The following is a 27115-nucleotide window of genomic DNA, read 5'->3' as shown; positions in this document are numbered from 1 at the left end:
GAACCCGTCGAGCGTAAAAAGGCGCCGTGGCCACACACCATGACTCAGATCCTCCGTTCACGCCATATGACTGGATCATCAGCCCGGCGGGTCAGCATCATAACTCAATTAATGATTCAATAACTGAGACATTAGAGCACTTGTACCAGTTCTGGAATATTCATGCAGAACTTTACATTCTGGGACAGAAAATCTGGCTCCTGTCTGCACATTTCGGTGAGAAATCGTTTTCAGTGTGCAGCTCTGCCATTATCCACGAATGACATAGAAAGTGGACGGCGTTGGGGTGGGCATGCACTGGGGTATTTTTACCTGTAGGACGCCTGGTCAGTCCATTTAGGAGCCTAATGACAAGGGCCAATCAGCCTGTCCTCTCCACAAGCCTGGGAAAATCGCATACCGTGTGATTTACTGCAGGGGAATGGTCTCACACCCAAGCACACATACACTGTCATTTTGTGTATGGTATAGTTGTGTAATTGTCCTCTTTGTCAAATCGCTGTGATGTAAACTGCAAAACCTGCAGCTCTCGCTTACGTCACAAATTTCCCAGTTCAATTGTTTTGCATTTTAGCATTTTTTTGTGCTTTTTAAACTTTCTTTACTCTGTGCAGTCTATATCTAGACTGTAAACATTTAGCTGTTTTGACAGTTTTAATGACATAAATGCTATTTCTGTATTCCTCTGCAGATTAGTCATGGCTTGTTTAGTCACATGACTGACTGATGGGAACACGATGTGGCACGTCAGGATGCACAAAGCAAATGAAGAACTCGTGTCTTCTTGCCTCTTGCTGTTAGTCCTCCTTTCTCTTAGAATGGGTAAAAAAAGTGCTGCTAACACAATATGAGAAGCACGGCACCAGGTACGAGGAGCCAAGAGCTGAAGAGCTATGAGAATGGCAGCCAAAAAAAACAACCCTGTGCAAGATCATATTACCAAGAGACTCGAGTCCCATAAAATCATGTCCAGCTTCTTTCAGTATAAAGTTTTCCTTTTTTTTACAGTCATATGTTTTCTTTTCCTTATTTTTCCGTCTACTGTTATAAAATTCTTCATTTGGAAATTGGGGTGGTAGTGGCCTAGTGGGTTAGACACTCGCCTATGAACCAGAAGACCCAGGTTCAAATCCCACTTACTACCTTGTGTCCCTGAGCAAGACACTTAACCCTAAATTGCTCCAGGGGGACTGTCCCTGTAACTACTGATTGTAAGTCGCTCTGGATAAGGGCGTCTGATAAATGCTGTAAATGTAAATGTAAATTGAACCATCGTATAAATAACGAAAGTTTGGCCAAGGAACGCTGGAAGATCTTCTTCTAAAAGCGTGATTCTTCTCATGTTGATGGACAGGTGTGTGTACCTCACCAAGGGAAGAAGAGAAGCTGTCAGAGGCAGCGTGATGTTCCGCTGGGAAACCTCAGTTCCTGCGGATGTTACTTGGACACGTTGTGGGAGACCATGTCCACCCCTTCATGGCAACTGTATTCCCTGATGTCAGTGTCCTTTTTCACCATTGACCTGCCCTCAAAAGTCTCTGGATCACAGTCTGATGGAGCATCAGAGGCGAGTTTTCCCCTGTCATGAGCACACAAATCCACAAATACGTCCCTCACCGTGTCATGACTGCGTCAGTCCAGAAGACCAAGGACAAGCACAAGCCACCTCCTCCACTACACCTGAAAATGGTCCAAATCCACCAACGTTGGTGGGAGGAAAGCACAGACGGGTGGTGGCTGTGAAGTCTACGCAACGTATCTCAGAAACTGGCCATACAGAGATGGGTGTGTTTTATTATAGTCTCTCAGGTTGCTCATCGCCAGCACAGTCTCTTCGGAAAAGGCTGCGAAAAAAAAGATCACTAGCCTAAAATAATAAGAAGTCCGTCATAGTCTGTCTGAATAATTTATGAATTTACTCTCAGGCAGCGAGCGCTGGTCAGTTCCGCTGCCCTGCTTGTGGGATACGTTCAGAGACGTTATTATGAGAGTGTGCCATTTAGAAATGCATAAATCGATCACTATCATGTAATATCGCGTAACGGCAGGATTCCCGTCCCCGTCTGAATCCCGCACATTTTCACGCGCCGCTGCCGTGTTAAGCTGCCCCTAATGCAGGCAGGAACTTGAGGTCTGGGGTCGTTACTAATGGACCGCTGTATGTCTGGAGGTGTTTAAAAAAGGTGCTTCTGGAAATTGAGTGCACTCAGAGTATGATGGTTCTTCAAGTGGTTTTTTTTATTATCCTTTGAATGGAAAAAAAATAAAGGTCTCTAATGCCTGCCTCCCACCACCGGCTCGATCGGCGCTTGACTCCAGCATCAAGACAGAAGCAAAACAGAAGAGATTCTTACAAAATTGTTCAATTTACAAAATGCACGGACATCGGTGACATCGAAATAAATGCATCTGTGTTTGCTGCATGTGCGCACAGGTTTGGATTGCAATCTGCCAGTCCAGTGCTTGTTTCAATGCATTTATTGAACTAGCATCCACAACGGACTAACCCACGCCAAGCCCAGGGCCGACACAGCATATACAGAGCCCGCCCGTCCCCCTCAGGCCGCGTAAACACACATGGTAAATATTATTCACCTTTACAGGTGGTGCTGTACTTGTTTAAACAGACAGTGTTAACTGTTGATGTCCTTTATTACACTGGGTGAATGGCAAATCAGGAAGAATGACGGATGGCCGTGGAACCCGCTGTGAGCGCCCTTCCTCATAGTGGCTGAAACAGAGAGAGAAGACCGGGTGATGGCGTGCACACTGAAAAGAATCGCGCTCGACTCGGCTTGCGCTCGCGCTGTAGGCGGTTTTTCCTAAAGACGGACGTCTCACCATGGTGAACTGATTGAAGAATTTATCTACGTCGTCGAGGCTTTCTGGGAAGGGGCTCTCGCTTCTGATGGACTCCTCTTGCAGACTAGGAGGGTCTTCTTGACTTTAAAAGACCACGACATGAAGTAAAAAAAAACGTGACACACAGTTTCAGCTTGTTACGAACCTTTACGCGGCGGTTCTTGGGGACGTGACCATGTACCTTCTTTTCCCTGTGAGGACAGAGTTCAGGTATTTCTTCACTGCCATCTGTTTGCGAAAGCGGCTGTAGTTGTCTGTGAAAATGGCATCGGAGTGACGCTTTACGGGAACCTGCTCCTCCATGAAGCTGTTGCTGAAATATTGTGAAAAAGATTCAAAAAAGATGCTCACAGGACAGAAAACGCGGGGCAAACCCAACAGTGGGATAAAAGCACACAATGAGTTTCTAAAAAAGACCTTCCAAGATAATAATGTCAAAATAAAAAAAATGTGGTGGCCAACCTGACTCTCTTGCCAATGAGGGATTCCAGGTAGCGCCTGGCTGACAGCTGCCCCAGCAGTTTGCTGTAGCCGCTGGTGAACAGCCCGTCTGCGTGCCTCGCCTCCCTGCCCATCGCAAGACAAGCAAACAAATAAGCAAACAAGCACCAAGACGTAAAGCGTCTCAGCGGAATGTCGCTCACCTGTCCGAGGCGTAGGGCGAACATGAAGTCCTGGAGTACAGGATGCTGCACAGGGCTGCTATCAGCAGAATCTGGGCTCCGTTCCTCTGCAGCATTGTAACTGTGAAACCTGTAACCGTGAAAAAAAACCCGTGATCACTCCACAAAGTCAAACTAAACGTAATAATACAGTGTAAATAGCAAATGCTGTAAAAGGACGACGAATCAATGCACATCGATCACGCTATAATAATAAAATTACAAGGACAGCGTAGAAGACAAAATTGCGAAGTAAGACTTGTTCCGAATGTGTCAATCTGAGAGTCCACTCGCCTGCGCTCCCCGAGGTCCGCGGTAAAGCCCCGATGCGCGCGCTGACCGTGCTCCGCCAACAAACGAAAAAAGTTCGTCCCGGCTGCGCGAGCGACCGCCGTCTGTTCGCATCAGCTCACCCATTCCCCCGTTTTATACATCGGAATACTTTTCATCAAACTCGAGGCAATCAGATTCGATCGGGCGTGATACGTCACCGGCGCTCCGCGCGGGGCCGACGTCGTCACCGGTTGCGCGCACACGGGGAGCGCGCCTCACTCGTTGCGCGCGAAAATTTCGGCACCACCTTTTTTTTTTTTTTTGGAGAACCTTTTTTTTTTTCGGACACGGACTGTTCCTGAACATGGTGGCCAAATGTAATAATCTCCCGATCCAGAACCACGGGCGCTCATTCGCCGTCCCTCTCCATCCCTCTCCACCAGTCTCTCCATCTTCGCTGCGCATTGATCCCCATCGCAGCCCCGACTCCGCCACGATGCTAACGCAATCCCGGCCAAACTCTAAACGGATTAGGCGCAAACTGCGGGGAGGCTCACCCACCTCCCGGACGGCGGCTGGTTCGAGCCGGAGGCGAGGCGAGGCGCAGCGGGAGGACACGGCTGACCTCGACGCCATCTCCATCGGCGTGCAAATTCCGACAGATACCAGAAACCTACCAGCACAGTGGCAGGTTTTAATGTAGCTGCTGTGCAGATTGCAATAAATCTCCTGCTCATTACAAGCAGAAAGCCCCACGGGGACGATTTCGTCTCTTTGGCCTCATTTTCACAAGCCTTCTTGTCTCTGAGCTATACAGCGTATGGATTTTTTCTTATATCTTCTCTGGAAGATATAAGAAAACAAACTTTCTGTGTCTTAATATGGGACATTAGTTAAAATTCTTGTTACTCTATAATAATTATAATATTACTATAATAAGATTCAATTTACTTGTGTGTTTTACTACAGTGGTTTTGCCCCAAACTCTGCTTCATTTTGAGATGAATATGAAAGTCATTTTGAGCTCACACAATTATGATTAAATATTTTAAATATACTGTGTAATCCTAATAAACTTTTTTTTGGTGTATTTAATAAAAATTAACTTTTTTTCTGGAATCACTGTAATAGAATTTGTAACCGTAACTGTAGCCATAACCGTAGCAACAATGACTCAAAGTGGTTGCATATTGCGAGAAAGGAGTGGCATCATCGGGGGAAAAAATTCTAAGTAAATATTACTTGTGTTTGTTTGTCATTTCCAAGCAGCTTATATTTCATATTCTGTAAGATCAAATGACCAGTTGCATTTTGAACTTTGTATTTTTGTGTTTGTATCAAATTAATAACATAAATGTGATGTCTTATAACAAACATTGATGATTCGAGAAATAAACAATTAGAGTTTATTAGATTTTCTATAACTTCCCATATTAAACAGACCCACACGTTTTCCCGTTTTGATGTGATTCTTTAATACATTTCCTGTTCCTTCTTTTCCCTGGTATTGTGATCCAGATGCACCTCGTAAAACTCAGCTATTGATAAATTAAGCAACTCACCAGTGTCCTAAGTAACACTGGAAACATGTCTCCAACTCTGGCCACATGGAAGACATTATGTCCAATAATGCTTTCAGTGCATCATTAGTTTGCTAATCACCGCTATGGTCCAGCATGCGCTGTGCGCCAGTCATCAGGACCAATCATATTATGTCTTTTCTCTCTCCCTCTCCCGGCCAGTCCTAGAATTGTGTTATTCATTTTCTCCAATGCTAACAAGATTGATAGTACATTTAAGGCATGTCATTCTGTCCCCAGAGAGGCTGATCCGCCGGTCGCATCATGGCTCTCGGTACCTGACTGCGTATGAATCACAAAACAGAGTAGCTAGTTATGCTTTTCCTAATAAACAAGCTTGGCAGATTTATTTTAAGACATTCCCTGTTGACTTCACCTGTGAGGAATAAACACTCATATATTTTGGTTGAGTCATGAAGACCATGAGTTCAGGATTTTTAGTAAAACATTGTAGAATGTGAAATGATTACGATTCACCCAAAAGTGAGTTCGGTGGTGGAATGTGGCTGGTTGCTGGACTCTACTCCACATTTTGGAACAGGTCTCTTAGTTGTTTCTCACGCCCTTGAATCCACCTGCACACTTGTGGATTGAAGAAGTAGACGTGACGCCTTGGTATGTAGAGGAATGTTTCTGTGCCCATTGGTAGGATGGGAGAGCAAATGTAGGAAAATGGTTTGGTGAATTCATTGTCATTGTTTTACACTGCAGCACAACACACCGTGCTCACAATGAAACGTGTCCTCTGCCTTTAACCCATCACCCTTGGTGAGCAGCCATGACAGGCTCCCGGGGATCAGTGTGTGGGGACGGTGCTTTGCTCAGTGACATTTACAGCATTTTATTTAATAAGACCTTTACAGCATTTATCAGACGCCCTTATCCAGAGCGACTTACAATCAGTAGTTACAGGGACAGTCCCCCCCTGGAGAAATTTAGGGTTAAGTGTCTTGCTCAGGGACACAATGGTAGTAAGTGGGATTTGAACCTTGGTCTTCTGGTTCATAGGCAAGTGTGGCACCTCGGCCAGGGTGGTAGTAGCCTAGTGGGTAACACACTCGCCTATGAACCAGAAGACCCAGGTTCAAATCCCGCTTACTACCATTGTGTCCATGAGCAAGACACTTAACCCTAAGTTGCTCCAGGGGGGCTGTCCCTGTAACTACTGATTGTAAGTCGCTCTGGATAAGGGCGTCTGATAAATGCCATAAATGTAAAAATGTACCTCGGCGGTTCGGGATTCAAACAACCTTCTGATTACGGGGCCACTTCCCTAACCGCTAGGCCACCACTGCCCCTTTACAGAGACAACGTTGACAGTTCTGACATTCTAGAACGTGTTAAATATGCTTTTATTTGACAGGAATCTATGTTTAAGAATCTGTTAAAATCTACGATTTAGAGTCTTACTTTCATCGCACACCGAAATTGGTTTGGTGCTTGTTCTGTGCTATGTGTAATAAGCAGTATTTTTAAAAGGAGTACAAATACAGAGAAGTTTTATGTAAAAATTTCAATGTAAAAATTCAAATAGACAACATGTAAGTGCACAATTAAGTGTCCAATACAGGAGATGAAAGAAGTTCTGTACTTCATAATATTGCCCTTTATGAGTCTAATATAAACCGTTACTATGACCGTTACAGTCGTGCAGTGAAGAAATGTACAGATTAGGCACTGTAAATGTAGGTAGGTACACTGCTGTGGCTTTTGTCTAGTAGCATATGAGCATGCACATGCTCCAGTGTTTGTAAAGGCAAGTGTCAGGTCCAGTTGTCCGTCTGTCTGGAGATCTGCTGGAGGGTTGCAGCTCAAGCATGTGATGTCCAGGGTTGGCTGTAAGCTTCCTCTGGAGACTGCAGAGCACACCCGGTGTTGATGAGCTCTCCAGTCTGCTGCAGGCTCTCTCTGTGGCAGGAGGACAACCATGGATTTCGTTGCAGGGTGTTCTTTTTCCTCGCGATGTAGGATTGCTGCTGTGGCTTCTTGACTGCTGCAGTGGTGTTTGTACTCCCAGCATTGTGGGTGGCCTCTTCCTCCTGAAGTCTATTATGAGCCCCTTTGTCAGAGTGCTCCCTGTTAAGAGTGCCACCCTCTTAAGAAAGCACGGGAATAATTTGCCTTTGCCGTCATCACAAAATCACATTTATTTGTTTGACATGGCCACAGAAACATACATGAATCAAGCAGCAGAAAAACAATTTAACCTATTTGGAATGCTGAGGCCAGGAGACAGCCGCTATATGTGCATGAGAGGCTGCAATATTGGAAAATAATCAAGTATAATAACAGTCGTGGATGCACATTCCTCCTGCTATGTTGCATCCTGGGACAAACAAGAATATTGGCAGAAATCAGAAACTAGTTTAGAGCGTGTGGCGCATGTGGGGAGCTCCTTGCCCCTTACTATTGGATTCATGTTGAGCTCACTCATCCATCACTGTGCCCTATTATGTGTCACCCATATTTATAAAACCTTATGGGGAATATCAAAATACATTTAGAGGCATTCCTTTGCATCCATTTCAGTGAAGTAATGTTGATTATTTTCAAGGAAGTGTGCCAGCAGTTCCAGGTGTGTTAAAAATGCTATATAGACCCTGCATAATTTTTTTTATTTGTTCTTTTATGAACAAAACAAACCACGTTAATATACAAATCCGACTCAGGTAAGAGTTGTCTGTACTGCACCCAGTATTAACAAAAGAAATGTCAGTAAAAATAAAGTTGAAAGTTTAAAATATCCACAAATCACATTTTTTATTACTTAATATAAATGATCATGTCTCATGAAAATGTGTGGTTGGAGCAAACATATGAATTTTATCCAAAGGTTGCAATCTGTTTTAAATGGGTAAAAGGGCCATTGGTCTATAAAGATAAACAAAGAAGCGCAGAAAATCTACTAAATTAATAATTGCAATAAATGTTCTAGTGTGCATTCTGGTCTCACCAACTGATATTTTCATGCAGTTTTCTGTTTTAATTATGCTTGGTAACACTAATAAATTGGTGGTTCATTGAAACGCCGAGGGTATGTTAAAAAGTTCAGTACATTTAAATGACTTTCAGTGCATAAAAAAAAAAACACATTTTGCTTTTTGTAATTTTCGATTTGGCTTTACACTAAGGAGGAGAGGAGGAGAGAAATTGTTCCGGCGTTACTGATTGGCTAGTACCCACCCCGAACCCCGCCCTCACACTTCCTACGGCGACCTTTGATTGGCTGTGCGGCAGAGCCCGGGTTCACGGGAAAGCAAGATGTCCGCGTTCATTTGAAAAAGTGGAGCATTGGCACCGACCCCTGTGCTGCGCCGAGTCTGACAACTGAACAGCAGAGGTCCGAAAACAGCGGGAGCGTGTAAAGACACCAAGAGGACAACAGGAGGGAAGCCCCGACGATTTGTTAACAGGTTAGCCTCTGGTTCCCGACGCCAGCCGTGTTAGCTGTAGCGCGCTAGCCAGCTAGCGTGTTCAGTCGGAGGAGATGCGTGCGCGTTTTAACAGTCATAACGCGGGTGGTGAACCTGTCGCCGTGGCTCGTTTCAGAAATAATGCTGATATCCGGAACTCATGTCGAACGTGTATGAAGAGAGATCCGCAATGATCGCCGCTGGGGAACTGCAGTCGTTTGTCCCGTTCGGTCGTGAGCACTGCAAGAACCACCCGAACGCCGTCAACCTCCAGCTGCGGCAGCTGCAGCCCGCGTCCGAGCTCTGGTCCTCGGACGGCGCAGCGGGCCTGGTGGGGTCCCTGCAGGAGGTCACTCTTCATGAGCGTGAGAAGGTGCTGTCCCGAGATCTAAAACGAAGAGTGAGCCGGAGACGTGAGGCGCCTGTGGCCGCCACGCTGACAGTGTGTTTGTGTGTCTGACAGGAATTCTGGCAGCTGAGGAAGGGCTCTGGCAGCTCTGCCGGTCAAGTGGAGTATGAAGAAGAGCTCTACGCTGCGGGGAACATGGTCATATGGAGTCGTGGAAGCAAAGGCCAAGCCTCGAATGTGTACAAGGCCTTCACTGTGGACAGCGCGGTCCAGCAGGTACTGCGGTGGTGCTCCCTGGGTGGACCGCTCAATCTCCGGAGTATTTCAGTAGCCTGGCCGTAAATATGGACCGCAGCTGGTCTGCGCTGTCGAGTAGTAACTCATTGCATTGAAACAATGAGGTCTGGTGCTTTTGTTAGCTGTGTGTTACTTTATATCGCGTCTGTTTTATAGTGTTTGCATAATAATTAAAGTTAAAGTGAAGTGATTGTCACATGTGATACACAGCACACAGTGCACACAGTGAAATTTGTCCTCTGCATTTAACCCATCACCTGAGTGAGCAGTGGGCAGCCATGACCGGCGCCCGGGGAGCAGTGTGTGGGGACGGCGCTTTGCTCAGTGGCACCTCAGTGGCACCTTGGCGGATCGGGATTCGAACCGGCAACCTTCTGATTACGGGGCCGCTTCCTTAACCGCTAGGCCACCACTGCCCTTTAAATTTAGCCTAATGAGGGTGGTATGGAAAAGCTAGAGGACTTAAGAGGTGAAGAGAATTGAGTTTAGGATTCTGCACAATGTAAAAGGCAAATGAATGTTTTAAAAGATAAGTTCTGTTATCTTTTAGGCGCTATGGTGCAACTTCACCGTTCGACACAATAAAAAGTCCAGTAAGTATCACAGCTGTTTATTTTTCACAAGTTATCATATTCTCAGTGTTCCCTGAAAAAATGTTTTTTTTTTTGTTCCCCACAGCACAGGAGATTGTGGAGCAGACTGTTTGCATAGCACAGAGCACATGTGTGAATGTACACAGCGTGAGTGGGAAAGACTTCATCTCTCCTTTACCTTTCCAGGTGAGTTCCCTGTCAATTCCTAGACATCATACTACAGAGTAGGCTTGGGAAAATGACCGTGAGACACACAAAGGAATGTGTAAGACTGCATTTATTTACAGTGGAAGCATACAACCAAGAGAACATTCACCACAAACACAGAATGCTAACGGCCAACAAAGCGAGGGGAGGTATTTAAGGTCTCCTATCATGACAATTTTACTTTATGTGATTATTAAGGCTAGTTCTCCTAGCCTGTCTATGGTCCTGCAGTGGCTAGAAATGGTGATATGTAAAAGAGTGCTTTGTTCATTCTCCTTCGCTGTTCAGAGAGCGGCAGCTCAGACTGATCTGGAATTTGTCTCCTTATCTCGTCATAAGGAGAAGTTTTTCGTCTTTCAGTAGGTCTTGCATGTTTAAGTGTACACGAAACTTACTTGTCTGTTGTGGTTCCAAAATCTTACAAAAGTACATTAATATGTAAACATATGTCTAAAATGCACACCCTTATGTGAAAATGTTCAAATTGTGCGCAGAGTGTCTATATTTTGTGTTGCCAGTATTATTTTCCAGCACTGCTTTAACTCTTGGGCATGGACTTCACTGGTTTCACAGGTTGAATCCTCTTGTGGCTGTTGGAGACAGCACACTCCTCCACCTTTCATTTGATGATTACCCACAGATGCTCATGTCTAGGGTTCATGTTTGGCCAGTCCAGTACCTTGTGTTATTTGGCGCCATTATCATACTGTTCTGCACCCCAGTTCCTGAAGGGAGGGGATCATGTTATGCATTTGTTTGTTGTTCCCTTTATGAACTGTAGCTCCTCTGTGCCAGCAGCACTCCTGCAGCCTCAAACTACGACTCTCCCCACCACCATGCTTGACACAGTTGTCTTGGTACTCTTCAACTCTCTTCCCACCTCACCATGCTGGACACCATCTGAACCAAATAAATTGATCTTGGTCTCATCAGACCACAGGACATGGTCCCAGTTTCCATGACAGACAGATCACCGGTTACTGGTGTAAATGTTGAACCATTGAGCAAAGAACCATCCCCTCACACTGCCCACTGCTCACTAAGGGTGATGGATAAAATGTAGAGGGCACATTTTGTTGTGCGTGCTGTGCTGCACTGTGCAACCATGACAATCACTTCACTATTATTCATGCATCTGCTTTCAAAAGGCAATCTCTGGATATGACGCTGAGCAGGTGCTCTCAAATTCTTTGATCAACCATGGCGAGTGGAACCTGTGGTGTTAAACTGCAGAATGGTCTTGGACACGTTCTTATAGTCTAGGCCATCTTCACATCCTCAGAGTTCGTTACCATGAGGTGCCATGTTTAATTTCCAGTGACTTGTATGAGAGAGTGGGAGAGGGATAGCACGATTAACACACGCGTTTGCCATTCACACTTCAATCAAAGTGTCATCTTCAGTGATGTCCCAAGAAAATAGAACATTAACCAAAATGTGAGTAATTTACTCTCTTCTCGCTCTGTCTCTCAAATGGAATATACAACAGGTGGAAATTATAACCGATTAGCAACACATCCTCAATAAAGGCATGGTTCTGCAGGTGGTGACCATGGACCACTTCTCAGTCCCTATGCTTTCTGGCTGATGTGTTGGTTACGTTTGTATGTAGCAGGACCGCTACCTCAGGAGACCATCCGCCAGCTCATCAGTGTTGTAGGGAGGCCATACACACCTAATTTTGACTTGTTTTAAAGACATTACATCAAAGCCTGTATTGTATTGTGTTTTGGTTTTTTTTTTTCCCTTTAATTTTGAATGTGACTGCAAATTCAGACCTCCATGGGTTGATACAATTTATTTCCATTGATAATTGTTATTTTGTTGTCTGCACATTCAATTATGGAAAGAACAAAGTGTTTAATAAGATCTGAATGAATTAAATATTCTATCTTGTCTTATGTATATGTTCCCTCTATATACATACAAATGCAGTAGAGGCCAAAAGTAAATGTGTTTTTCTTTATTTTCATGACCATTTACATTGGTAGATTCTCACTGAAAGCATCAAAACTATGAATGAACAATGTTGCAGTCAATGGCATTGTTGATTATATTAGTTCATATACTGGAGTTATGTACTTAACAAAAAGTGGAGACCTGGCCTCCACAGTCACCGGACCTGAGCTGGACCGCAGAGTGAAGGCAAAGGGCCCAACAAGTGCTAAACACCTCTGGGAACTCCTTCAAGACTGTTGGAAAACCATTTCAGGTGACGACCTCTTGAAGCTCATCGAGAGAATGCCAAGAGTGTGCAAAGCAGTAAAACAGCAGAGCAAAGGGTGGATATTTTGAAGAAAATAGAATATAAAACATGTTTTCATGAAGCTTTTGTTATAGGACATTGCAGGTCACAATGACATTTACTGTTTTCTTCCAACTCTTTTTGAATTTGAATTTGGCCTATACCTTTTAATATTTTAGCGTGTGTATGTCTATAATATATGAACTAATATAATCAACAATGCCATTGACTGCAACATTGTGTTCAGATGTGCCTTGTTGAGTGCTGTTTTGTTCTCTTCTGTACCTTGCAAACCATGAGCTGTGAGGCATAATTTGCTCTCTCTCAATTTATCACAGGCTGATGTTCACCAGAACCAGACCATTTCACTCTCCCTGACCGTAGTAATGGGTGATTTGGCACACTGACAGCCGACCAGGGAGAGGCCTGACTGAAAATAAGCTACCTTGTAATGCGTGTGTGGTGCAATTATGTTTGTTGGCATACAACTTCAGTTTTTCTTTTAAATACGATCTGACGTGATTCACTTGGGCTCCAGTTATGATTTCGTCTCTCTCTGGGTGCATGAACCATATTTACTCCGTGATTAAGAGTAGACACATACACTTCTGCATGTAATCATCTGTTGAACTGAACTCATTGGTGACTGTTGAAGCTACTGTGAATGTATGTATTATAATTCAAATAAATATGGCCTTGTAATAAACTGATTTTATCTGTATAGATGCTTAGTCAATGTGGCTTTTTTGTTGCTCCACACTGTAGGTCTCCACTCTTTGGCCAACAAAGTTTGGGTTGCTCTTTGAGCGCAAGAATGTGATGTCCGATGCACCCTTGAGCCCCCCCAGGTATAATAAAATGTCGTTGACATTTTGAAAGAGTTACACAATGCTTGTAGACTGTTTGATCACATGTACATTTTTGTTCGCAGGGAGCATCTTCCAACGCTGTTCAGCATGCTGCACCCAGTGGATGAAATCGCTCCAGTTGTCTGCAGTTCTACAGGTAAATAGTAAAGATAGTCCACCTGTGAAAACCCTTAAACACCCCTTGCTCTATGAGGAGTGTTATTTACTACCACCAAAGGCTATGGTTATGAGTGTCAAATAAGAAAATTAAACCTGAATTTCAGAAATGCTCTTACTGTTTAGCAGTGGTGGGAATCACAGAGAATTCTTTGCTGCCAATACTGGACACCAGCATATCAAAAAAATTGCCTCTCTTTGTTAGCTGCTTTTTATCTGAAAATTTACTGGCAGCTGTGTCTTTGCAGGTTTGTTTGATATTCCCCGTATCCAGTATGTGTCGGACAGCATGCTGAGGGTTGTGTTCACCTGTTGCGACCCGTCCATCATAATGACTTACGACATGGTGCAGTGCACTCATACAGTATGGGCTCTGCGCAAAGTGACACCCGAGGTATCCCTCCTTTTCCTTAGCCTCCTCTTCTTACTGACTTCATGTGTTCATTTTATGTTTCTGCTGTCAGAATAAGTAATTTTCTCATTCGCCATGTTCAGCTTTTCACCCTCGACCTCCAATGTTTGCAGGAGCAGTCTATGGTACTGAAGTGCCCAGAGCAGGCCACCCTGGTTCAGGGCATCTTGGGCGCCAGCTTTCTGAACAACCACCTGAGGAACAGCTGTGGTCTGGATTCGCCTGGCTCGCCACTGCACTGCCACGCCCTGCACAACCAGAACAGGATGACCTCATCTCCCAGCATGCACTCGCGTGCACACTCACCCACCATATCAAACATGGCAGCTCTCAGGTCTGTCAAATTCAAATCAGGACAGGGTGATTGGGTTATATCCTTAATACTTTCAGTCAGAAATTCATTCAAATATGGTCTACTGAATTTATCCATAGATGAACTGCTGAATTTGAAATAATATTTACATAAAAAAACTGAATATGTAATATATAATCAATTTTACAGTTGCGTAAAGTCAAACTCAAATTTCCTCGGATATTTCCCCCCCCATCATTTTGTTTTTGTTAATCAGTGGTTTGCCATAGTGAAGCAGAATAAGGATATATCCTGTAAGTAGAAAGATGAATTTGTTAGATAAAGCACTACGGAGAATTGATGTACTCTGCAGTTCCGCTAGATTCAGAAAAGGAACCGAAGAGGTGACTGTTGTGGTCAGGTTGATCAGTCACAGAATGTATGGGCTTAGGTATGGTTGTTAGGCTACATAAGAGATGGCTATGCCTTTTAATCTAGTTTAGGAACATTGAAATTTCTCAATTTCATCGTCTCAGGCCCACCATGATGTTTGTTTAAGTACAGTGTGTTGTGTTCCCACAGCCGCTCCCACTCGCCTGGTATGGCCTCGCCATCTTTCTCTGGAGCCCAGCGGTTTAACCTGTCGTGTCACTCCCTATCTGCTCGTGGCCACAGCCTGCTGCCATTATCCAACAGTACCCTAAACGAGACACTGCTGGTGCCTGAGATGGAGCCCATCAAGCCGGACCTGTGCATAGAGCAGCTGTGGAGTGAGACTGTCTCCACCAGCAGGTAAATCCAGCTGAGTTTCTCTACATTTCCTCTTCTGTAGCTCATTGCTCTGACAGCACCTTCTTCTGGTTCTGTTGGTACCAAGAACACTCTATCCAATATAAATATGCGGTACTTAGTTAAAGAGGGAAGTCACTCTTAACACCTTTACATTGCAAGGAATGGTACACCTGCCCAATGCTTTTCACTTAAAATGTTTTTGTGGTTTCTTGAAGGGAAAAGAGCTGTCAGGCCTCCAAAATATTCCTCTCGTCTGACCTGTGTGAGAACAAGTACCTGTGTTTTCTTGTGGAGTCTCACCAGCAGCTACGGTATGTCCTCCGCTTCCTGCACATCCTTCTTGGGACCCTCTGGGTGAATGCGTTTTAACACACATGTTTTGTGGCATTGGTGAAATTTCTTCACAGGTGCGTGAAGTTCCTCGAAAGCAACAACCAGTCTCAGCTCATCTTTGTGTCAGTTGTCTCAGTTCCTGCCAAAGATGCTGCACCTTTAGAGGTAAAGAACATTTGCTTCTTGCATCTGTTATAGTGCTTTTTTTTTTCTTTCTTTAGAGTTTTTAATTGGCATGTGACATGCATTTTGTCTACATAATGTAAAAATGTATTCTCTCTTACTGTTGAACCTGGAAGTATCACAATGTCTTTCGTATTCCTCTGACATTCTTGTAGGACATTGGCTGTATGCTGGTGCTGGAGACCAGTGGCAGCTTGGTTTTGTACACAGGAGTGACACGGGTATATTATTCCATTTTTTTTATTTAAAAAAATCTTTGTGTGGTCAGCAATAACATACAGATGTTCAAATCCCAGCTGCCCTCTTGAGGCCTCTTGGCAGTGACTGTCTCACTCCGTCCCTTCAAACATTGTTCCACCTTGTTCCTTTGTTTGCCACTATATAAAAATGTAAAGTTTTTCAGTAATGATTAACTATACAGAGGCCAACTATGCACAGCTTGATACAGGAACTCCAGTTTAACACCATGGTATAGTATAGTATGAAGTTGTTCATATATTTGTAAATTAAATTTAGTTGGGAGAATGTTTAATTTTTTTTTTTGTGAACTGCAGGTGAGTAAAGTGTTTGTCCCTGGCCTGCTGTCCCCTACATTCAGCCTGCCCGGCAGCACGGCCCGGCGCAGTACCGCGCTGGACAGCATCAGCACCCCTGCCAAGGGCACTGTCCGGCACATCAGCAAATTGGAAGAGGTAACAACACAGTGTTTTTAAAACTGGGTCCAAATGAAATGGAAGTGTTCAGGTACTAATTAAATGTAGTGATTGCAGGTTCCAGGATGCATATATAGGGGAACAGGGTACAGGGGAATGCCCCTCAAAGTTTGAATTCCAACTAGTGCAGGTGCAAACCAAAGAAATCTAGTTCAATTTAGAATCAAGAAGACTTTTCCTGTTCTACTGTATATATGGATGTCTATAGAGAGGAAAAGGAAGAAAATGACGCTGATGTTTTCCTGCTGCATTCCTTTCTTCATATATATGGCATTTTTGTCTTGTCATTTGTTATGCTGAGGAGGTCACCAGGGCTAATGGATCTTGTGCCTTTTCTCTCTGCCGTACTCCTCCTTTTGGCTCAGATGGGTATGATGCCCTCCCCTGTGTCCGAGGTCCGGGGCTCAGTCATGCACCATGAATCATCGTGGCTGGAGGACTGCACCTTCCAGCAAGCCGTGCCCCACATCCATGCCCTCCGAGATGCTGTCAGCAACCGTGTCACTCTGGTACGTTAACCTTCCCCCTGCTGCACTTCTTTGTTTTAGGGCCTGAGGCCTTTATTTGGCCTGGTTGTAAAACATATTGTTGGTAATTGAAGGTCGACATACAGGCGAAGTGGAATGAAAAGACACTGCCTCAGTTCAGAACGCTGACAATGTTCAATAAAGGCTTCTGTGCCAAGGGTCTGTGGTCCCTGCCAGAGGGCCTTTTCTGTCAAAATCAGCCTGATATGTTTTTGTGTTTGGAGACCCTTCACTCTCAGACCTGTCAGTCATTCTTTGAAGCCTGCAGCCTGTTTTTTTTTTTTTTGCAGGTCCACATAAATAATTACTTAAGCTATCTGCATATTTTGCAAATTTGAATGCTTAGTCTATGCATCTATATTTTGTTTCTGTATTTAGGAGCTTAGCAGTGGGTCGATGTTGAGGATCACCGTCCCTGAGATTGCCACTTCAGACCTGGGTGAGTGGCATCATGCACTTCACAACACAGCGCATCCGTGTCGTGTTCCAGTGCCATTACAGACGGGCAGGTGCTGAGTGGTTTTGGCTTTTCAGCACCATCTGAGTGCAGCTGTGATGGATGTGCTGCTGCTGCTGCTCTGCTGGGCTTCCTCACTGTTTGCTTCCTCAAGATAGCATATAACTGCATTCAAATAATACACTATGCAAATATTGAAATTCAAATAGCAGCAGATTTTACCCATGACTGGACTTGTTGCAATTGTTGTACGGGTCCCTCTGTTCAACAAATTCAGTGCAACAGGGGTCATGGCCCATCGGTTTTCTAGATTGCCTTTTAAAAAAAAAAAGAGACAAACTCTGCACTGATGCAGAAAATTTCATGAGGGATCACACTGATTATACACTGATTATAATTAGAAATTAGCGAGTTAGTGTAGCGACAGTATGGTTTTGAGATATGTTAATCACCTAATTCATTAATGTCATTAAAACGACCTCACCTTAAACGGCAATGGCATTCAGTCATTTAAATCGAGTGGTAAGACCTCCCCTTAGCTCCGGCCTCCTACATTAGACCTCTTCAGCCTACTTGTTCGCTGCGTGTGTCTGGGTGTTCCTGTTTCACTTATGCAAATTCTTTATGTATTATATTAAACCAACTATATGTAGTCCATCATCCTGTCATTATTAAGCCATTTATTCCAAAATAGAGAATTTCTGTATCTAATAAAATGACATTTATTCCAGGGCTGCTTTTGACCTTTTCTGATTCTTATGCAATGGAGAATCTGTGTTCATTACAATAACAGTTTTTTGTAGTATGTTAAGAAAAAAATGTCCCATTTGTAAAGTTGTGAATTTTTTGGAGCAATATATCACGATATTTTATGTGGTGATATTGTATCGATACAGGGACATACATACATACAGGATATACAAAAATATGGTGCTGGCTCAGTCCTCTACAAGCACCAGACCAGCCTTGAATAACGGACCGGACGCTTAAATATCTTCTTTTCAATTTTATGCATTGTGTCTTAATGTTTTTGGTTTCCACTAGTTCAGTGTGTTAAAATGCAAAGGCAATTTAAATTCAGTTCTAAGTTATGTTGTTTTGGCTGAAGTAATAATGTAATATGACCCACCAAGATCATACACACCATCTTGTATATCACCTCTGTTTTTGCATTTCCAGTGAACTGTCGAATATCCCAGTGTGTACAGTATCACAGTATATTGTGATTATGATTGAATCATAGCCCATGGATCGTGATATGTATCGTGAGATCCTTGTCAATACACACCCCTATGTAATACAGCGGTGACTATTTTTCCCGACAGTGAAGAGGTGTCTTCAGGCAATCAGGTTAATCCTGCCCAAAGACACAGCCATGAAGGTGCTCATCAAATGGTACAACAACTACAACGCCCCCGGTGGCCCCAGCATGCACCTGGAGTGGAACCTGTTTGTCACCTGCGTCATGACTCTGATGGGCTACAACACTGAGCGGCTCGCGTGGACCCACAATGTGCGTCAGTGTCATCTTAATGCCTTGTATGCTCTGAGAGGGGGAGGAGGGAACTAAAAGCTTAATTTGTAACAGTGTACATCAAGTCCACCACCCCTTTAATTACTAAATTAGCTTGATCAGTTATCATTCCAGCCACTTATGTCTTTTTCTTTTCACTACTTCATCCATAGCTTCATTTTGAAGTGCCGCTGTCACCTGTAATTGCGCCAAAGAAGGCAAGACCTGCTGACACTGGCTCAGATGAGGTAAGCGTTGCCCCTTTTACCTTTAATTTCTTAATGATGCGTTGCATTTAAAGCCACCTAATATAGTGTTTTAAGTGCTTTGTGTGATTATTTTATTTTATAACAGTTAGATGTATTCAGGTCTCTGCACCACTGACAGATTAGTCAAACTTCATGGCTCTGTGTTTCCACTGATTTCTGTTGAGCTGTAGGTGTATATGTGAGTTAATGTCAGCTGCAGCAGTGGGAGTGTGCCTGTGGGTGGGGGGTCTTGACTGAGAGAAAACAGTGTTGTGTCACTTTCTGCTGCTGATTTGTTCATTTTGGGTCCATTTTGTGCAGTGGGTGGGGACTTGGTTGATGCTTTTTTTCAAGCCCAGTTTTAGCAAACCACATCACACACACACACACACCAGCTTTTTAATGCGAGGTTTACACCAGTCCAGAATTTGACTACAAACTCAGTGATCCAGTTCTCAGAACCAGATGTCTGTCTTTTCCCCACAAGAACATCTGGAAACTGTAGTTTCCTTTTAGAGAGGGAATATCATTCTTTTTTGTGTGTGTGTGTGTACATCCTGCTATGGCTCACTTTATAGTCCCTTCACTACTTATAACTCTAGTCTTTTGAATTATTTCTTGAAAAAAAGTGCATTTTTAAGCCTCTTATGTTAATAATGTGCTAAAAATAGTGTAAATAAGATTTAGTTAGTAGGGCACATTAGCACATTCACACTGCATCTTCCTCATTGTCAAAAAAGCCGCCCAGCCCTTTCATTAAAAAAACCCATAACACTTACTTGATGTGACACACACCCTGTGCTGAGTCTTAATTGTGACAGGGCTAAGGATTGCGACGGGCACTTTATTTATGTTTGTTTATTTGAATGCACTTTTTTTACATAGCCTTTTCATATTTAACCCATCACAGTCAAGTTTACACGCACATTGCTTTTAGTTCAGGCTCGCCAAAATGTTGCATAAATATGTAAACCAGCTTATTGTTATCAAATTGCAATTGTATTTCAATGTTTTTGAACATTTAAATGCAAAATTTCATGTTTTAACAGGACTGGGAGTATCTGCGCTCCTCCGACTACCACTGGCAACTGTCCATGAGGCAGATGGTCAGTGTTCTGGGTCAGCGAGCTTCAGCACCCCCTGTGGAGGAGGAGGATTCGGGCCCAGCTCTGTGTGTGGACTCCTCTGCCCTGCTCTTTCCCCACATCCCTGCTCTGTTCTATGTTCTGCACCTGCTGTACGAAGACCTGAAGCTGGATGCACTGCAGCGCAGTGGTGCTCAGGCCTTAGTGGGACTCCTGCATCAGCTGGCCAGGTTTGGCCAATTTTCCAAATTTTACAATGAACTGCTGTCCCAGTACCACTGGTCAAGGGCCGATGTGCTGGGGGCTCATCAACATACAGTGGAGAGACACCTAAAATAATGTTTTATAGTGAGAGTCATTTGAAATAGTAATGTGATTATATCAGAAATAATTGTTAACTTATTTTTTAAAATCTTTTATAATTACAGGAATAAAATACTGTGTAGTATTGTGCCAGCTTGCTAGTTATCTGTTGTTTGGCAAGAAGGAACCAACCATTTTGGTTTTATAAGTGTAACTATTTCTGTTTTATTTTTATGTTTTTTTAAACCATTTTAAAAGGGCAGTGGTTGACCTAGTGGGTAAGGAGACGGACCTGTAACCAGAAGGTTGCCGGTTCAAATCCTGACCTGACATGCCACTGAGCAAGGTACAGTCCTCACACCCTGCTCCCCGTGTGCCTGTCATGGCTGCCCACTGCTCACCAAGGTTAAAAGCGAAGGCCACATTTAGTGGTGTCACCGTGTGCTTCAGTGTTTCACAATGACAACCACTTCACTTTCACTTTCAAAAAGGTGATGAGCATATTGGTAAGATTGACAGCTCTAACACAGCCCACTTCCTCATTCTGAACTATGATGCACTGTCATTGCGTCACACATTCAGATGTTTTTCAAAAGGTTCAGAATTTGATTGGCCCGCCACATGTATTAATATGATGAAATTGCCTGAATTGGTTTTGCTTTGGTGGACATTGTATTTTTTTTGAGATCCGGTTGTGCAGCATAGGTTCACTGCTGGCCTCTGTGCAGTGCAGGCAGTGCTGGTCTCTGTTAGTACGTATTGATTATCTGACTGAAGTGAGATGAATTTGTATGAATCCTAGCCCTTTTAACAGTTTCTCTTTTTTCATTAGGGACCTGCAGTTAGAGGAATACATTGACCTGTACTGGCGCGACTACCCCTCATTTATCAAACCATTCACTAAGTCTTGTGTGATTGATCAGGGTAGGTGCCGATCAATGGCAACTCTGGCCTCTCTTAATTTATCGTCAGTGGTCTGTTTTAGGTTTTTGATTGTAATTGTTTCTTTTTTTCCTGCAGCTTACATGGAGCAGCTGAACTGGCCCTCGTTCCTGACTGCTGAGCCCCCCTGCGTCTTTAACTGGCTCAGCAGCTGTCTGAGGGGACACAGTGTGCCACCGTTCCCATACATGCCCAACATCTGCGAGAGGACCAGACTGCTGGTTCTTGTAAGAGTCACTGCTCACTGATCAATTTCACAATTCATTAACCGAATGAGTGCTCAAAACACATCCAGCCACAAGGTGGCGTTAGTCTTAAGTTCCATTGTTGTGGCAATGAAGTGCTTCAGAGAACAGGGTTTCCTGGTCGACCGCACAGAGTTTACACGTGTATGTCAACGTTATTTGGCCACAAGCCATTTTGATGCGTTAATACAAAGTTTAATTTGGGCCACATGCTTCACTTGAACACATGCTTGGTGAAAATGTCAACCGGTTAGACGGCATTTCTGCTCTAAGCTAATCACAGTGACATTTTCTCCGCTGCTCCTCCCGCCAGCAAAGGCATCTTTCTGCTCAGCGAAGGTGGGTGTGTGTGCGTGCTTGTTTGGTAAGAGGCGGCTAACCTTAATTATGGCATGGAAATGGGAAATGGACCTGTGAATCATGAGCCGCTCTCCCATCAGGCCTAGCAAAAGTGACGCACAGCACCACACACCACTAACAATCTGTCATGCAATTACAGGCTGCATTTACCTCGTTTACTCTGCAGACTGACTGTCTCCTCCTCTCCCGGTTCACCTCCGTATCCCTATTAATCTAATTATCATTTCCCTACCGCTCAAATGCAACCTTTCCTTGTCTAAACTAGTGTATTGACTGTCCTTTCTACTGGTCTTTGGTCTTGAAGGTTTGTCTGAAGATCAGACTGTGTGTCTGTGTGTTCCCCTTCACATTTTTCTACAGTAGTCTGCCTTAGTCATTGCCACCAAAACCACACTGCTGAACCTTCTTTTTCTTTTTCACCTGTCTTCTCTGACTGTCACCTCGCCTTCTGTTATTTGTTATACAGAGCTACGCCCTGTACGTTGTTGGAGATGAAAATGCCGTGTCCACTGAGGTCTCAAAATACCTGACCAAGATCTCAGCAGGTGAGCTGAGATGTTACTGCATGTGTGTGTATAATTGCTACAACAACATATGTGATTGTTCAGTTGGGGATTTCAAATCCTGGTGATTTCAAACTATATTTACAGCTTGAAGCTGAAAGTGATTGCGTTTTGTCAATTTGATACACAGCACAGCGCGCGGTGCACACAAAAAAATGTCCTCTGCATTTAACCAATCAACCCTAGTGAGCAGTGGGCAGCCATGAACGGCGCCTTCGGACCAGTGTGTTGGGGCAGGACCTGAGTGGCTCAGGATTTTACCTTTCAACCCTTCAACTATGAGTCCGCTTCTTTACCTGCTAGGCCAGTGTTTCCTAACCCTGGTCCTGGAGGAATGTCTGCCAAAGACTGTTACTTAATTGCCTAAAGATGAGTGGGGCAGAGTGTGAAGATATGAGGGTTGGAACAAAAACTTCCAGGCAAATGTTCCTCCAGTGCTGGGAAACACTGTGCTAGGCTACCACTGCCCCAGCAAAAATCTTCAGTGCTCTGTGTGTGTGTTTCTTCACCCTGCAGGGCAGAAAAAGAACCTGAATGAGCAGGTGCCAGTGTTGGTGAGGTAAAGTATGGACTCTTATGTTTTTCGATATGATTAGCCAAAGCTTACCATTTTGGTATTGAGGTGGTGTAGTGCAAATATTGAGCCTTTAAGCGAAGTCCCTTACTGATCTCTGGACCGCACACACACACACACACACACACACACACACACACACACACTATTGTGAGATCTGACAGAAATGAATACCTCTTTCACAAATAACTGTAATCTGAACTGTCAAATGCAAAGTTGTGGAGGGAGGATATATTTGAGTCAGGAGTGTGACCTGCGTGACCCTCTGTGACTTGTATCTGCTTTCCGACTGTCAGGCAGAACAGTTTGAAGTCTTCCACAGTGCAGTGCAGCCTGGCGGAAAAGCTGGTGGTCTGGCTGACTTCTGCAGGTACGTCTCCTTGTGTAACACAATGTTAATATGGCCTATAACCTAAACTCACTCATTAAGTCTTAGCGATCCTTTACCGTAGTTGCCCTTACCTTGGCAAGCCCTCCCCCAACCTTAGTTACTAATTGCAACCTATTCACTCAGGGTTTACGTTAAAGGACCTGGAACTGGTGCCATTCGGTGCAGCCCTGCCAATCAGGGATGCCATCTACCAGTGCAGAGAACACCCATGCTCTGATTGGTCAGAGGAGGTGTGTGCACTGATTGGGCGGCAGGATTTGACCAAGCAGGCTAACAAAGTCACGCTTTCTGTGGGGAAATCTGTAAGTGTATGTGTGTGAAACATTATATATGTAAAAATATATGTACATAAAAAACACGCTTCAGTTTTTGACTGTGTGTGTGTAGTCTATAAGTATGGCAATGATGATGGAAACACCAGTGCCCAGTGAGGCGGATGAGGAGGAGGACGGTATGACTGATCAGCATCCCGAGGTGACTGGGCTGATCTGGAGTCAGGACTTGCGGGAGCAGGAGGTGCGGCGGCTACTGCAGAGCTCCAGACCAATTCGTGTGAACGTGCCCCACCTACCCGAGCTCAGTGACCATGAGTACATTGAGGAGAAGGAGAATAAGTGAGAACACATCCCACATTCTCCACTGAGTCAAAGAACTACTCTCTTCCTTGTAAAAAGCATTTTGACGAGCAATCTCAAAACCTCGGTTATCAGTCAGTTGACGAAGAATTGCGAGGCAGGAACAAGCCTGTACTACCAAAATTACTTTTTCAAATTCCTTTGTATGAGTCACCCAAATGTGAACCAGACACTGTATTGTTACGTTTAACACTTTTTGCACAACGCACACTTCATTCTAATCATCCAGGCTGCTGTTGTGGCAGGGCACTCAGGCTGCATATTGCGTAGAAGGTCACAAAGCTGATGACCAAGCCTTTTTCGCGCAGTTTCCCTGGTTACGGGACTTAATAAATTACAGAGGACAGCAGAAGTGAAAGACCGGTTTGTCTTTGTCGACAAATGACATTATTGTCGGCTGATTACTTTTTTTTTTTTTTTTTTAAAGACTGACATTTAGATTCCAGTGCGATATGCACCGTTAAAATGCACAAAATTATGCATTTTAAGAAATGCATATGTACATTGTATATCTATGCAATTGCTATGTTCAATACGACTACAGCGATTATTTTAATTGCATTGATTTCTTGGCAGTGTAGTGAACTTAATAACACTATTTATTGCATTATTGAAATAAAATTTTGCCATTGTTCTTATTTGATTGCTGGATGACAAAAGTGTTGAATGCCTTAATATAATCTTGAACTGAGCTGCTCTTCTTGGAATTGCAAATGATTGAAGTGGTTCATCACTTTTACTGATCCTTGTGTAGCAAATGAGATTGGTCTGTTCTCAGAACTGTGTCCTGCCTGCTTTTAAGGCCCATATTTTGTTTTTGTGCCAGGCTCCTGCAGCTCTGCCAGCGGACAATGGCACTGCCTGTGGGCAGAGGGCTCTTCACACTGTTCTCCTATCGTCCTGTGCCAACTGAGCCCTTACCTGTCCCAAAGCTCAACCTCACAGGTATTTCAGATACTTCTGTGCCATGGTAAAATTTTCCATACAACTCCTGAGAGGCTGGTGATTGAATGTGCCCATTCTCTCCACTATTTATGGTTACTGCATTTGCAAAAAACTATATTCTGGGGATGGGCCAGGAAGCCTCAGAACACTAAAGATCTAAAGAGGACTTGGTACTATGAAACTAAAATATATGGCCCATACATGCAGGATGGGTTTGACTTCTGCTGCTGTTGGTGCCCACAATCCAGGCTTTTGCCTACCATGAGCACATCTGCATCCATTCTGGACTTCACTCAAGGAGCCTGGCCTGTAATTACCTTTCAAGCGTTATTTGAATCAAACTGGTTTCAGCCTGAATCAAGTAACTCATGGTCCTTGCAGTTTTCATGCAGGCTGCTGGGTAAAAAATATTCAGTTAGATCAGTTGTTTGGAAGGTCCTCAGCCTGTTGGTTTGTAAAGTGTTTATCCAGAAACCTGGGGTGGAAACATTTTACAATTGCCATGTGTTTGTGTTTTGCTTGTCATCAGGTCGAGCTCCTCCCAGGAACACAATGGTGGACCTCAATAGTGGCAACATAGACGTACCGCCCAATATGACCTGCTGGCCCAGCTTCCACAATGGCGTTGCTGCTGGCCTGAAGATTGCCTCGGCCTCACAGGTAGAGTCGGCCTGGATCGCCTACAACAAGCCCAAGAATGCTGAGCTGGCCAATGAGTATGCAGGATTCCTCATGGCTCTGGGCCTGAATGGACACCTCACCAAACTGGCCACCCTTAACATCCATGACAACCTGAATAAGGTGGGTTTTAGGGAGCCTATTTGAAAGAGCAGATGTTTCATTTTTTTATTTGTACCAGTATATGAATCATTATTATGTGACTAAGCATAAATACACGTGGTTTTGCAGGACCGTTACAGTATATACAGGGTTTATTTATATACACATACATGCCTGAAAGTATGGAACATTTGGTGTGTGGGACAGTGAGGAGGTGACTGCTGCAGGACCTGACGGCGTGACTGGTTTGATCATTATACCATAATTGTGTTGTATTATGCGTATGTGCTCCCTAAAAGATCTCCAAACAGGGCACTGGGTCACCAATTATTGATTCGTCACAGTAATGACATGCATGTTAAAGGCATTAAGAAGCAGTAGCAGTAGGTTTTATAGTTTTAAATTTTCATTTATGAAATAAATTCATTTCATGAATTAAATAAATGATTTAGTACTTGGTGGCTAAACTTTTGCTGACAGACAGGTCAGATGTTTCTTGTAGTTGGCTACAAGGTTTTCACGTATCTTAGGGAGATTTTGTTCTGACACCTCTTTGCTGATCCCCTTGATTTTCAATGCCCTGGCTGAGGGAAGGAGCTTCTCACCCAAGATTTGACTGTACATGGAATGTACTGGATAGATTGATTACTTCTATGGACGATGTTTTTTATACAGAGTTGAGAAGCTCCTTACCTGTATAAAATACAACTTCAAATACTTTCACTAATGAACATGCAAATTAATGTAACTTTTAATGAATTATTTTTAAATGCATAGTTTTTTTGGTATTGTTCTTTCTCTCACTGTTCAAAAAACCGACCATTGAAATTAAACACTGATAATTTTGTAAGTGGGTGAACAGCCGGGGATAAAATAATTATTTTCCCACATTGAGAATTTCACTTTGTGGGATTATTTAACATTAATACGAGTTACTCTAGCCTGTCTATGGTCCTGCAGTGGCTAGAAATGGCGATATGTATAAAGTGTACTTTGGGCATTCTCCTTCGCCGTTCAGAGAAATCGGCAACTCAGCTGGTTGAATCTGGAATTTGTCCCCTTATGTAGTCATAATGCTTTGTCCAGTCATACGAGATACTGCAGAAACAGTGTATTTTTCCAGAATTTTTTTAAAAATTATACCCAGACACGACTTCCTGTCTGCGCTAAACATTGTTTTCGTTGAATGGTGTTTACCACTTCATTTCCACAAATGAATGCTCATTTCTATAGGCCGCTGTCATCCTCGACCCACCTCTCTCCTCCTCATTATCATTTAAAGCGACACCTACCAAAATGGTGCAACCTGGTTAAAT

General features: G+C 43.7%; 2 protein-coding genes across 3 annotated transcripts in view; one reads left to right on the top strand and one right to left on the bottom strand.

Moving 5' to 3' along the window:
• Window positions 1-2219: 2219 nt before the first annotated feature.
• Window positions 2220-4024, bottom strand: vip (vasoactive intestinal peptide). The gene is made up of 6 exons (XM_028989729.1): window positions 3819-4024; window positions 3507-3615; window positions 3325-3429; window positions 3044-3175; window positions 2842-2944; window positions 2220-2731 (listed from the first exon to the last, which is right to left on the bottom strand). The coding sequence occupies exons 2-6, from the start codon at window positions 3599-3601 to the stop codon at window positions 2723-2725; spliced, it is 444 nt and encodes a 147-aa protein (XP_028845562.1). The 5' UTR covers window positions 3602-3615; window positions 3819-4024; the 3' UTR covers window positions 2220-2722.
• Window positions 4025-8617: 4593 nt separating this feature from the next.
• anapc1 (anaphase promoting complex subunit 1) overlaps window positions 8618-27115 on the top strand; it is a 30265-nt gene continuing 11767 nt past the window's right edge. The window contains exons 1-28 of one of the 2 annotated variants that reach the window (XM_028988881.1): window positions 8618-8790; window positions 8927-9163; window positions 9254-9415; window positions 9987-10029; window positions 10115-10215; window positions 13247-13329; window positions 13413-13486; window positions 13755-13900; window positions 14032-14252; window positions 14793-15002; window positions 15218-15313; window positions 15410-15500; window positions 15674-15739; window positions 16073-16210; window positions 16597-16740; window positions 17137-17197; window positions 18541-18728; window positions 18902-18976; window positions 20026-20291; window positions 21197-21288; window positions 21385-21533; window positions 22378-22456; window positions 22991-23033; window positions 23345-23418; window positions 23563-23741; window positions 23827-24053; window positions 24901-25019; window positions 25549-25820. In XM_028988881.1, the coding sequence (XP_028844714.1) occupies window positions 8951-9163; window positions 9254-9415; window positions 9987-10029; window positions 10115-10215; window positions 13247-13329; window positions 13413-13486; window positions 13755-13900; window positions 14032-14252; window positions 14793-15002; window positions 15218-15313; window positions 15410-15500; window positions 15674-15739; window positions 16073-16210; window positions 16597-16740; window positions 17137-17197; window positions 18541-18728; window positions 18902-18976; window positions 20026-20291; window positions 21197-21288; window positions 21385-21533; window positions 22378-22456; window positions 22991-23033; window positions 23345-23418; window positions 23563-23741; window positions 23827-24053; window positions 24901-25019; window positions 25549-25820 (3612 nt within the window). In that variant the 5' untranslated portion in view covers window positions 8618-8790; window positions 8927-8950. Of the gene's footprint in view, window positions 8791-8926; window positions 9164-9253; window positions 9416-9775; window positions 9906-9986; window positions 10030-10114; window positions 10216-13246; window positions 13330-13412; window positions 13487-13754; window positions 13901-14031; window positions 14253-14792; window positions 15003-15217; window positions 15314-15409; window positions 15501-15673; window positions 15740-16072; window positions 16211-16596; window positions 16741-17136; window positions 17198-18540; window positions 18729-18901; window positions 18977-20025; window positions 20292-21196; window positions 21289-21384; window positions 21534-22377; window positions 22457-22990; window positions 23034-23344; window positions 23419-23562; window positions 23742-23826; window positions 24054-24900; window positions 25020-25548; window positions 25821-27115 lie in introns of those variants that run through there. The other variant, XM_028988882.1, reaches the window with a different exon arrangement.

This window comes from Denticeps clupeoides, chromosome 8 (assembly GCF_900700375.1).
Source record: "Denticeps clupeoides chromosome 8, fDenClu1.1, whole genome shotgun sequence".
Lineage (NCBI taxonomy): Eukaryota > Metazoa > Chordata > Actinopteri > Clupeiformes > Denticipitidae > Denticeps > Denticeps clupeoides.
Note: the sequence above shows the minus strand (reverse complement) of the source record. Positions and strands in the feature narration are given on the sequence as shown.